The sequence below is a fragment of the Tinamus guttatus genome, unplaced genomic scaffold (assembly GCF_059628265.1).
Source record: "Tinamus guttatus ecotype Peru unplaced genomic scaffold, ASM5962826v1 Tinamus_guttatus_pri_ptg000384l, whole genome shotgun sequence".
Taxonomy (NCBI): Eukaryota; Metazoa; Chordata; class Aves; order Tinamiformes; family Tinamidae; genus Tinamus; species Tinamus guttatus.
This window is the reverse complement of record NW_028288918.1, coordinates 2782834-2795653: the sequence shown is the minus strand read 5'-3', so window position 1 is coordinate 2795653 and position 12820 is coordinate 2782834. Positions and strand designations below refer to the sequence as shown.

At 37.6% G+C, this 12820-nt stretch overlaps 1 protein-coding gene across 15 annotated transcripts in view; it reads left to right on the top strand.

Moving 5' to 3' along the window:
* The window catches only part of KDM6A (lysine demethylase 6A), a 142695-nt gene that overhangs the window by 57325 nt on the left and 72550 nt on the right, over positions 1-12820 (top strand). For all 15 annotated transcript variants that reach the window (XM_088530684.1, XM_088530679.1, XM_088530681.1 and 12 more), the window contains exon 5: positions 9543-9601. In XM_088530684.1, coding sequence (XP_088386810.1) covers positions 9543-9601 — 59 coding nt within the window. The remainder of the gene's footprint in view (positions 1-9542; positions 9602-12820) is intronic.

The following is a 12820-nucleotide window of genomic DNA, read 5'->3' as shown; positions in this document are numbered from 1 at the left end:
CTAGCAGAGAAGGGAAGGTGGAGAGTGGAAGAAGCGCCCAGTCACGCAGCTTGTTTGTGTGCTTTGATTCTTTTCCCCTTTGCTTGTTTTGTCTTTAGAGACTGAAGACTCTCAAACTCACTAGTGTATATATTCACTGTGTGGGCTGAAAATTTACTGATGTACAGTTTTCTGTCAAGAAATGCTGATTTGATGAAATTGAAATATTCTGTGGGAATGGTTGGTGGGCTGCCCAGCTGCTCTGCTTTGCTTTTGGCTGCTGGCCATCCTGTCTGCTCCCCCAGCTGCCTGTCATGTGGGCCTGTTGGCTTGTCTGTTGTATCTTATTTTAAGTATTTGTACATTCTAACAAATAAAAGAGCAAATCACCAATTAGAAGCCCAATTAGTCATTACTACTAAACCGACTACAGTCTCAATTAGAATATCATTTTCTATAATAATTGATTGGTATCTAACTAGCAATCATTAATCACTGATCTTACATTTCATTACTTAAAACAATTAAACCTTTAAGCAGCACATTCCGATTATAGTGTTTGTGATATACTATGAAAATATATGCAGAAATATGCAATCACCTTCACTTCTGAATTTTATTGTCTAATGTAAAAGTCAAGTCAAAATTGAAGTGATTACTGAGTTTGTTTCTTTTTCTAAAATTGACACTTAGGATTTTGTTTCCCATTTGGGATTTTGCTCTGTTTAGCATGGAAACAGTTTGCTCTGTGAGCAGCGGTGTTAAGGAAGCCTCATTAATGATGGACTTTTTCCGTTTAGCACCTCCTATCCTTCCTTCTCATTTGCCTGCACACAGGCACTGCTTTTCCTCTGTTTTTGCCTGTGAAGCATCCTAAATGACATCTTGTCCCTTATAGACTGCTTTTTTGGGTAAGAGAAACATATCTGGGTTTTAAAATGGGTTAATTACCTCTTGCCAAAGGAAAGATAGTAACATGAGTTCTGTCGACTTTCTGAAAATAGGGCTCTTGGGCTGGGGACTCTTCTCTGTATCGAGTAGCTCTTTATGTGAAATTCTACTACGTTTTCCTCTTTGCATCTTCCTTTTTGTAAAATTCACTTGAAGATGGCCAACAGATTGAAGAACATTTAGAAAATTTCCATTAAGTAGAGTTCCGGGTTCAAACCGGTTCTAGTTATTGCCCTCCACAGTGTGGCTTAAGACTCAAGGCTCAAGACTTAAGACTCTCATTTTCCCTTGTATTTTTCATGCCTGCTTTCCTGTCTTAATTCTCATTGGTTTGCTTGTCTTTATTTGTATCACTTTTTTTTTTTTTTTTTTTTTTTTTTTTTTTTGGGCATTCTTGCCTCTTTCTGAATTCATGTTTTGGCTCCCGTTTTATCTGGAGTGCCTCCAGTGGAGGAACAGTATAATTAATGAGGCTCAGGCTCTTTTCCGTCACAGCCATAATTCTCCAGCCGCGAGAAGCTGACAGGGAAATAATGGTGCTGCTTGTAAGCTCGGTGGGATTCCTGCCTTGGCTGGATATGGGTGGGAAAAACGGCAACTCAGGAACGTAGGATTCCGTAGCAGCTACTCTGTCTCAGTAAGTGCTTTGAAGGAGAAGGTGAGTTTAAATGGTCACGATCATATACCATACAAAGTGGAATGAAGTGTTTCAGTAAACTGGCCAATAATTTTCCAAAATAAGATGTTGCAGTAGTGTTTGTGTGCATACATGAACATGCATTGATTTTTGTACCTGCATTGATAAAATTTGTAGGGACTGAATGGCTTTTGTTAGATCAGTGTATATATAGAGAAAAACTTTCAAGTGCCAAGTTCTTCCTTAGCTTTGGAGTAAGGACTGTAACCTCCAGGGGACATAGAGGCTAAGAAGAGCTGCTCCAAGGCAGACTCTTCTCAGAGATGATATCCAGTGAGAGGATGGGCGGGTAATAGCCACGTATTGAAACACAGCAAATTCCATGAGAAAACAGTTCCTCACATTGAGTGTTCAACACCAGAACGTGTTGGCTAGAGAAGTTGTGGAGTCTCCATCCTTGGAGCTTTTCAAAATCTGTTTAGACCCCCTGGGCCTGCTGTTCTAGCTGACCATGCTGGAGCCGAAGGGCTGGACTTGGCTTCCTCAGAGGTCCCTTTCAGTGTCAGTGATTCTGGATGTGTTGTTCTGCATGTGAATATGGCAGTTTAAGAAAGGATACACATTACTTTATGGATACATTTTAATATAGATGTTCTACGTATACATTTTAGATGCATTATAAAATTGTAATATGAATAATTCATTGATCCTTAGTCTTTCAGTGATGTATATACATAATGATTCAAATAGATTGATATATCATTTGATGATTTTTGAGTGATTTGTCTCCTAAGTATTTTATATCTTAAAACTTACTTTACAGAAAGAATATCAGGTTGAAGGCACCTTATCAGCCGATCAGAGGATTTGATTGTGTCTTTATTTTTCTTTTCTATTCTAACCTGCTTAGTAAGGTCTCAAATGTGGCTTTGCATTTGGGGTTAGGAGTTTTTTTAAATCATGTTCAGGCAAAATAGATTTAGAAGCTTCATGATTATTGTGACATTTACTGATAGAAAGTGTGTAGTGGGTTCGGCTAGCTGAATCTCCTCTATAAAATAACTGTCAGCATGAGTTTCACCAGCATATGCTGCATCGTACCTTTGATGCTGACTTGGTTTTTCCGGAAAGTATTCTTTTCTGTTAAGATACTGTAAATATTTGTATGAAGGGGAATTTATACACACACACACAACACACACACGTGTAAGTGTATTTATATCAGATTTTCATAAGCCACAGTAGAAATTACGTAAATCAGATACTCAGAGGTCCATATTTAGACATTTGCTTGACTGTTAGATCTAATAACAAAATTGATGAGGTATCTTATTTGATTGCATTTGGTATTGCATTTTGTCAATACCTGAGTCTATTTATGGATAAAGGAGTATGCAGACAGGAGCCTTTTTACTAAGTTGTCCATATTCAATTGATTGTTAAATTGCAGATTGAGTTCTGTTATTGTTGCTGTATCTCTATCTTTCATATTGAAATGCTTCCTATAAAGGAGACCATGACACAGCATATTGCTCCAATGGATTTTTGAATATATGAATATGTTTTGAATTAGTTACCATATAATATTGATTATTCAAGTCTTGTGTTGGTATGTTGGTTTTTCTCTGTGTGACGTGGTGTATTTTTTACAGTGTTGACGCGAGCCTCCATCTTCATTTTGTTTCGTCAGGTTTTGTCAAGTTGTCTTTGTCCATGAGTGACAATGGTAGGACACTAGTGTTCAGGGAAGTGGAGTGGCGTTTGTTCGGAGAGGAATTGTCAGGGATGTGGATGGCTGGTGGGGAGTGTCAGAGACCGATCAAGCACACCAGCTTTGCTCAACATGGCGTGTGAATACTTCTGCATTTATGATGCAGTATGTAACTTGTGATAACTTAAGATTAGTTAAAAATTGAATTAGGTGCGAAAAAAATGGTAATCTTTCCTCCAACTGTTAAAAATCTTCTGTGTGCATCCTCCCTGTAATGTAAAAAATGTGCCAAGTTTTGGTTTTTGTATTTTTTTTAATAAATTAAGATTGGTTTATTAGCCAGGCTTGTTCTGCAAGTAGGTGTATTTTGTCAATGTTTACACTTAGAAGAAATAAGCTTCTTAGAGACATGATGAAAAATATTTTTAATTATTTACCACTGTGTGTCATTGAATCCATTAAAAACATCAGAATGTATTTGTGATAGGAGTAATGATTTTTCTATATTCATTGCTTTCACATGGCTCCTAGGATATAGGCATGTACCTACAATTTTTTGAGTGCTGTTATTATCATGAAAATATCTTTTTATATAGTTTTAAAAATGTTTATGTAGGTCTTTCATAAACCTAATGTTTTTCCAGATAGTGGAAAATTTCTTGAAGACCTTGAAACCTTAGCCACAGCTAATGCTCTGCAGTTGTAATACAACCTAACAGAGTCATTGGTCTTTTTGCAGGTATTTGGAATGTGTAGGACATGTGTGCATGTAGCTCTTTTTTTTTTTTTTTTTTTTTTTTGTATTTTTACAAATATAAACAGATTGTATTTGAACCCTCCTCTCTCTCTCCCAAATCCTTATAATCTTTGCAGCTGGAACTGCTAGAGCTTCTCAGTTCCCAAAGGTATGTAGCTGTTTATGTAGAAGAGCCTGAGTGGAATATTTTATGCAGTGCATATTCTCCAGAGAACTGTTATTATATATTGAGCCGTGTCAGGAGGACATATTGGGTACTGTAGTGTCAAAACTTCATTTTTAGTTTTCCCGTGAAGAAGTAAACATATTCACACATTTGAACACAAAAACTGTTCTTGTACTTCCAGCGCGTGTCTGAGAGACCCTAGGAGTGCAGGGCGTAGCCTGAGCTGTGACGCCTTGTTTTCTTAGCCAGGTTTTCTGAAGGGCAGCAGCCCCATGCCCACATGCATTTTCTGCAGACTGATTTAACGTGGGCTAGAAAACAAATTCCATGAGAACTTCCGCAGCAACGAAAGTGACGTTCAGAGCTTTGCTGAATGCAATTTTAATGTGTCATCAAAGGCTTTGGTTTCTGGGGGGCAGTAAGCAAATGGAGAATAGTGACTGTTCTCATGAGGGTGCTGAACGTCATCTTTTTTTCCATACTTTTCTTTCAGACTTCCGCTAAATAACTGCAAGGGGACTTTGTTTTTTCATTCTTTTTGTTAGTATGGAAGGATATACTCTGACTTCTATCTAAATATCATCAACTTTTTAATAGAATAAGGAGGTGATTTTACCTACATTTGTCCTAGCTCCCTAGAGTCTTACAGAACAAATGTTTTATGTGCCTCCATATATCAGTGGTTAAGGGCCTGCATGGAGAAAGAAGGCTGACAGGCAGGCTGTTATTTTATTTTATTATCCATCCTGCAGTGAATGATAGGAGTTAATTCTCTTGAGTAAAACATTTTTACATAGCTTAGGAGCCGGTAAGTTTGCCTTCCGCATATAGGTTGCCCGAGTCTCTGTACAATTTCTGTATAGTCAACTTTCAGATATGAGTCCCACAGAATATTTTCCCATATTCCTTACTAGATCCTGCAGGCCTTTTGGTCTTACTGTCTCTTGTAGGACTTTTGGTGTCAGGCACTCTAGACTGAGGGCCGCAGACTCACCAGTCTGGCGGGAGGTTTGCCTTGCAGTTGTCCTACAGTTTGTCTGTAGGACACGCGCCGAGTCGCGGGAGTTGACACCAGTGAGATCATTGCTGCTGTTCTGCGGGGCGGGTAGGGAAGCCTCCTGCCCGTGGAGTTGACGGAGGGATGTGGCCCACTTCAAAAGCCTTCATCCAGGATTTCCTTCTTTGGTGTTGAGTATTCACGGATTCATTTTAGGGTTGATAAATATTTAGTTAGTAGCGGCATTGGCTTAATGACCTCTTAATAAACCTGTTTCGTTTCGCTATTTAACTTGCACTAATGGAATTGTTTATGGGGGCTACTCAGTGATCTTGAATGGGGAACTGATCCAGATAAAAGTCAATTTTTTTTCCCCTTCTTCCCTGCTTAGAGCTTGAGTCACTTACTGAATGCCACAAATAATGTTATCAGCAAACATGAGTAGCAGTGTTAGACAAGGAATGTTTCTAAATCAGCAAACTGGTCAAAATTCTTCCTTTCTAAGTTGGAAAGTCCCAAGTGGTCCCTTGGGCTGCTTTGACTCTTCAGCCTTTTTTGAGACCGACTTCTTAGAAGTGCCTGCTGAACACATTTTCACCTGCAAACATATTCTGTGTGTGTGTGTGTGTGTGTGTGTATGTGTGTGTGTTTTTATGTTTAGGTAATTCCAGTTTGCACACTAGCAGTTGATAACTAGGCCTCACGAGTGGTGGAAGCAGATTAAGTAAATTCCTGGCAAAAATTTCTTGGCCCAGATATGCTAGCTGTAAATTTCTAAAGTCAATTTTCAAGACAGAATATGAAGCATGACAACTTGTTGCACATGACAGGTACATTTTTCTGAGCCCGCTTGTATACAAAAAATGGAACTGTTGGTGTGATTTGATGTATTTCTGCCAGCAGCAGTGTCTACATGCTTGAAAATGTAGAAAAAGTATGGCCTTAGCTTGGCCTGATGTAGCTATAAAATAAAGCAAATATTGAAGATCTGTTTCCACCTCTGCTTGGAAGAGGCTATTATCCGTTTATGTGAGTTAATAATAAGGTTTGTGAACAGGACTAGGTTTTTGGCAATTGATCTTTTTTTCCTCTCTGTTTGAAAAAAAAAAAAAAAAAAAAAAAGGAAAAAAGAAGAGTTTTCAGCTTGCATATTAATTTCAGTTGCCTAAATGGTATATGATCATATATTTTTGTGTTCTGTGTACCTTTCAAAAATGCTTTATACATTTTTATTAAATAAAATTGAAATACTGCTCAGCATTAAATGGTGCATGTAATTAGCAGAGAGAACAATACAAACTTGCCTTTTTTTTTTAATTGCGTAAGCTTGTGAAATGGAAAGAGGTATTTGAGCCATCTAGTGGTTGGTATGAAACATTTTAACATTTTCAATAGATTGTAGAAAATGTAAATGACGACATGAAAATAGCTTTTCTAGTTGGTAGTCTTTCCATTAGCATATCTTTAGAATAAAAAAAATAGATATTCCATTTCAAATTTGGGATGATGTTTCAAAAATTGATATTTTCAATTTCCTATAAATTTTAGTGAAGGGATCTTTATTGTATCTGATAACATAAAACTTGGCTTTAGAGCTCAGAGCTATGAGTTGTTAGCATGAGACAAGTCTTCAGAAATTGTGCGGGTTGTGAGGAATTGTAAGGAAAATACTGTAATAATGTAATTTTGTTTAGCACTTGAAAAAATGCTTGCGAGTGGGAGTGGGCTTGTATTTTACATCTGAAACTTTTTTTTTTTTTATGCAGGATCTTGAATTAAAAGGATTTAATCCAGATCTTGTTTTAAACAAGTCATATGTAGTGGAGAACATGTGACGGATATTGTTTGTGAAATATTTTAGTCCATCTTATGATCTCAAGACAAATCAGAAATTCAGGTGTTGCGCAAAAGAGTGGGCTGCAATATTTAATTTGTATTTTATTGAGGGAAGGAGGGACAACCTGAAATCTATGTGTAAATACCATCTTATATTTACATGTTACAATACAGCGTTCATGATCCTGTTTAGCCCTGATATGCATTAAGCTGTTCTGTTCCTTTGTATTGGCCATTTCACGTTGGCTGCATCTTGAACTTGATGGTACTTCACAATACAAGCAGAAGAGTTAGTTGCTGAAATAATGAATTTTATGTGTAATTCAGTGTGGGTTATTAGTGGAAAAAAATTGCATAAATTGGACTAGAACCACCGTAATGTTCTCCAAGGCCTGTGAAATCTTCATCCAAGTTCAAACCCAGCTTAAAGGATGTTTTTAAATCTTTAAGACAAATCTAATGAGCAGTTAGCTGACAGTACTAATGGTGTTACATACAGTTTTTAATATTCCATAATGGTTGGATGTGATCAATGCATCTTTGTATGTTTGGAGTAAATATTACAGAGTCTTAAATCATGCCTGATAAGTAGCAGCTTATCAGATTTTTAACGTCTGGCACAAAGGCGCTACAAGGAAAATGAGAATCATAAATGCTAAAAAAAGAAGAAAATCAGAAGTTCGGTCACAGAAGAGCAACAACAGTATTTTTTGATTTGTATTTTCCTGGCGGGGAGAGGAGGCACAACCAGAAGGTTCTTTGCAAATAATGATATATTAATTATGTGTCAACAAATTGCCTGCATTTTGGTCCTGTCATGTGCCTCCAATACTGAGTATTATTAACCCTTAAGATTCAAACATCAGCTGTATTAATTTTCCCAATATGTAGCTGATTTGAGGCCTGAATGGTAATAGCTATCAGAAAAGGCAATTAAAATTTCTAAAGACTGAAGAGGTTTTAGTTGGCAGTCTTTATTTATTTGTTTGTTTGTTTATTTATTTATTAATTCATCCTTAATGGGGTCTAGCCTTGATTCCAGCTCTTGCATTTCTGAAGTAACTCTCTATGCAGTTCTGCTTTGTGCTGTTGGGCAGCTGAGCCGACCTGCACAGGTTGGCTGGTGCGTGCTGTATTTTTGGAGGCTTCTGCACCCTGTGTCCTGTTGCCTTGCTTCGGTCTGTGTTTAAATGACTCTCAGAACAAGGTAGTCTCTGTGGTCGCGTCTGTGGACCGGCCTTCATTCGGTGGCCAGAGCGTGCTCGCGAAACGGGGAGCCTGTCCAGTGCCCAAGCTAGGATTCAGCTCTGTTCATGAAAGAATCTTTGGCATTTCTTATGTTTTTAATTAGTATTTTGAAAATGCGAATGAGGTGTAATGACATGGTAATTTGAGGTCCTGATTTTGGTGATTTTGAATTATATTGTGGTTACCAGGCATCTTCTGGGAGAAACTTGGTTACGTCTTCTTCATAACTGTGATTGCTTTTGTGAGATTCCATAGAAATACAAATTGTGGAAGAAGTAAATGTAAGGCAAAGACAGATCAGCTTGACCAGGACTCTTGGAGAGTGGAAGTGCCGTTCCTTGCTGATGTGTCAGAGCTTTCTGTTCTTCAGGATGTATTTGTGGCTGTTTAGAACCATAACTGTACATAAGAAAAGCCTAAAATGTGTCCTAGGCTGTATGCACATGTTTTCTCCTGTAAATATTAGAATAGCTCTGCTAAATAGAAAACCAATTATATTGTGGTATAGCATTTTTCAAAAGAAAAGGCAATTTGTATTTTTTTCAAAGTAATTTGGGAAGTATGTAATAATTATTTGTAAAATTGGCTAATTAAACATTCATTAAACCCCTTTGGTAATGGAAGCAAAGAACACTTTGTGAGGAAAAAAAAAAAGTGAGGGGAATGGGTTTCTGCGATCAAAATGCTGCATTTTTTATTTTACTAAAAAGCAAATAGTATAAATTTCATCAAGGAAGCAAGAATATATTATTATCTTAGGTTTGAAGCTAATGGTCTGTATTTTTGGTATTCAGAAAATGTAACACTTCCTTAAGCAAGTTTTCAACATTCATATGATGAATATTCTGCTTTAAACACAGAAATTAGTGTGTTTATTCTTGTGGAAATATAAATTATTGTACCTATTATGTGGTCATGTGTTATAAAACGTTTTTTCCTATTATTAAAGACCTCTGCTCTGACATTTGCTTTTCTGTTGTTGTACATATAGAATAAACCACCTGTTGTTATTTTTCCTTCAAAGGTATATTTCTGCCTTTAAATTCAAATTAGGATTTAAATGTTATTGAAATTATTTTTTAAATCTCTTCTTCTCTATGCTTTCATTCTTGGTCTTTTTAAAGACCTCCTTTTAAAAATGGTATTTGAGTATCTAATCATGAAAATAGAATGTAATTGGATGAATTAAATATTTGAAACTCAACCCATAGCATATGGTTGGCTTCTCTGGGTTTTAAACATTATTTCTTTTCTTTACAGAATGCTGCCTTTTTATATGGCCTTGGTTTGGTCTACTTCCATTACAATGCCTTTCAATGGTAAGTTGGAACAAAATCTAACAGTATCAAGGCATTATGCTGTGTTTTATTGAGAGGGGAATATTTCAAGATTAGTTCCCTCTCAGTGTAGGATAGTTGTTGTTGTTGCTGTTGTCATCCAGATATTATGTTCAAAGACAGATTGTCCTGGGTATATTATCTGTGTTACTCTAACACACTTAAGGCAACCACAGGAGTTGCTTGAATAGGTAAGTAATTACAGAAGAGTTTTAGCTTCCATAAAGCAGTTTAGCAGGGGGAGTGGAACAGAATGACCACACGGGTTTCTGTCAATTGTTGCTATCCACAGTCTGGGGCTTGTGCTGTGAAATAGCTTATTTTTCCAGAGAAAGATAAGTTTTACAAAGGGTTGGTTTTCATTTATTTAGCTTGTTACTCAGTAAGCTTTTGCATACCTTTGTAATGTGAAAGTTTGGGGTATGAGAAGCAGTGTGCTCTGACTTGAATCAGAGCATTTAAGCCTGACTTAGGGTCACAGCTGTAAAATTCTGTCATGCGATTGGTGAGGGGGAGCAGGGAGGTTTTTTTTCAATACCTGCAACAAGGGCGAACTGGAATAGGTTGAGTCTTTGGCAATCCGCTGTCAGGTACTCAGATGTTCATTGATTAGTAATAAGAAAACTGTAGTTTATTATTACAGGGGCATGGTTGGTGTCATTGAGAAAAAGTTGGAATGGTGTAGGTTTTAAATCAGTGCTTTCTTATAAAAAGCTGACCGCTTTTATCTTCTTTTGCAGTTTTTTGTGTTGATTTCAGCCTGGAGTGGTTTCTCTGTTAACATTTCGTAGAGAAGTTGTTAATAGAATAAATGTGATTGTAATGCTTGACTAATTACTAAAAAGTTTTTCATCATCATTGAACTGAGCATGTCTGCCTTAAGGAAGTCGTGTGTGAATAGTGACAATACGGAGCAATAAAATTAGATGTTTTTTTCCTCCTAAATTGTTAATTCATCAGAAGTTTCCGTATGTGTGTAAGATAAAAGAATAGTATGTCCCTTGAGGTAGTATAAATGAGCTTTTATTTTTCAAATTAACTAAGTTGGTTAAAATAGGAGATAAGAGCCTTAACTTTTTTGTTTTTATAGATGTTGCTATTATTGATAGTAGAGTGTATGCTGCATATTTTATGTGGAAATATACACAAAGAATTTACAGAAGCAATGAAGTTATTTTGGGGGTTATTGCAGAATCACAGACTGGTTGAGGTTGGAAGGGACCTCTGGAGATCATCCAGTCCGACCCGTCCCTGCTCCAGCAGGGACACCTAGAGCACGTGGCACAGGGTGGCATCCAGGCGGGTTTTGAAGATCTCTGGAGAAGGAGACTCCACAGCCTCTCTGGGCAGCCTGTTCCAGGGCTCTGTCAGTCAATAAGTTTTTCCTCAAATTCAGGTGAAACTTCCGATTGTGGCCATTGCCTCTTGTCCTGTCACTGGCCACCACTGAAAATAGTCTGGCTGCGTCCTCTTGACACCCTCCCTTAAGGTATTTGCACCCACTGATAGGATGCCCTCTCAGGCTGCTCTTCTGCAGGTTAAACAGGCCCATCTCTCTCAGCCTCTCTTCATAGCAGAGATGTTCCAGTCCTTAATCATCCTCGTAGACTCTGGTACTGGGGAATCCCAGAACTGGACACATCACTCCAGATGTGGCCTCATTAGGGCTGATGGATGTACTGGCAATGCTCTTCCTAATGCACCCCAGGATATCACTGGCCCTCTTTGTCACAAGGGCACGTTGCTAGCTCTTGGTCCACTTGTCCACCAGGATTTCCAGATCCTGCTTTCCAGCTGCTTTCCAGGAGATCACCCCCAGCCTGTGCTGGTGCCTGGGGTTATTCCTCCCAAAGTGCAGGACCCGGCACTTGGCCTTGTTGAACCTCACGAGGTTCCTTTCTGCCCAGCTCTCCATCCTGTCCAAGTCTCTCCAAACAGCCACAGGGCCCTCTGGGGTATCAGCCGCTCCTCAGCAGAGCTGAGGGTTATGCTTTTACCAGTTGAAGATTCCAAGAGAATTTCATTTAAAAATCTGGCTTTGCTTAATAAGCAAAGAAAACAAAAAAGTGTCAGAAAACCTGAAAATCTTTCTACAGTCTTAACATTGTGATCAGTATTGGTTGAATTTTGATATATTTCAGAGTCTTTTTATTCTGATGCAGACTTAATTGAATCATTAAGTATTCAAGAATAGTTTGTGTACTAGTTCTCTTCCACAAGGGGTATGTTATTACAGTTTCCACTATGCAAACTGTGAAAAGACTAAGGGCTAAGGAGATGGAGTTTAACTTTTAAATGTGTAGCAACAAAGTTCAGTAACTTTGAGGCCTAAGAACTAGTAGGTTAGAGCCTTGTCTTAATTCAAACTTCTCTTACAGAATTGGAAGTTTTCTTTCCTGCCTTTCCCCAAACTTTTTGGGAGTCAGCGTATAAAGTGATTGTTGACCTTTTCATTATAGTGTTTCACCTGCAAATAGGAATGTATGTTAAAGTTGTTCAGAAAATCAGATTTGTTGCTTTGTTCATTTAACAAAGGTAGATGTAGTGTAATAGGAAGCTGTGTTTCATGAAGGCAGTGGGTGGAATTTTAGAGGAAGAACTTTAATGCAGATAAATTTTTTTAACTTTCTTCTAACACGCACACACACGCATACATATACATATTTTTGGGTTTATTTTTTGGGCGGGAGGAGGAGGACGTGCGTGTGTCAGGTTGGTCAGGTTTGGCAAACTCTTGAAAAACCTGGAGCTGCTAGAAAGTCATTTACAGTTAAAAAGTTTTTTTCTGTACATCCTAGCACTCTTGCATATTGCAAGGAGAATCTCACTTCTGTCAGAAATGTTAATCAAAACTACTCTATTTTCTGGTGCAGCTAATCCACCTATTTATGTTCATATAGTACACAAATCCCTATGCTTCAGGAAGGGGGAGGAGACCTCAAGACTGGTTAAGGTGCTTTACATATTGTATTTAATCCATGAATATTTTATTTTAACCACGGTATTTTAGATATTAATAGGTTTTAATCAGTCGTGTACATAGAAGGAGAAGGTGAAGAAGTGCTTAATTCTTTTTCTTGCCTCTCATGTATGTAGGAGTAATGTGAAAGCAAATGGTAATAAAGTTTTTAGAATTCTTGTTCATATTTTTATATTATTTTTATGAGCTTTACAGCATTCATGAAGAAATGGTGGTTTAAC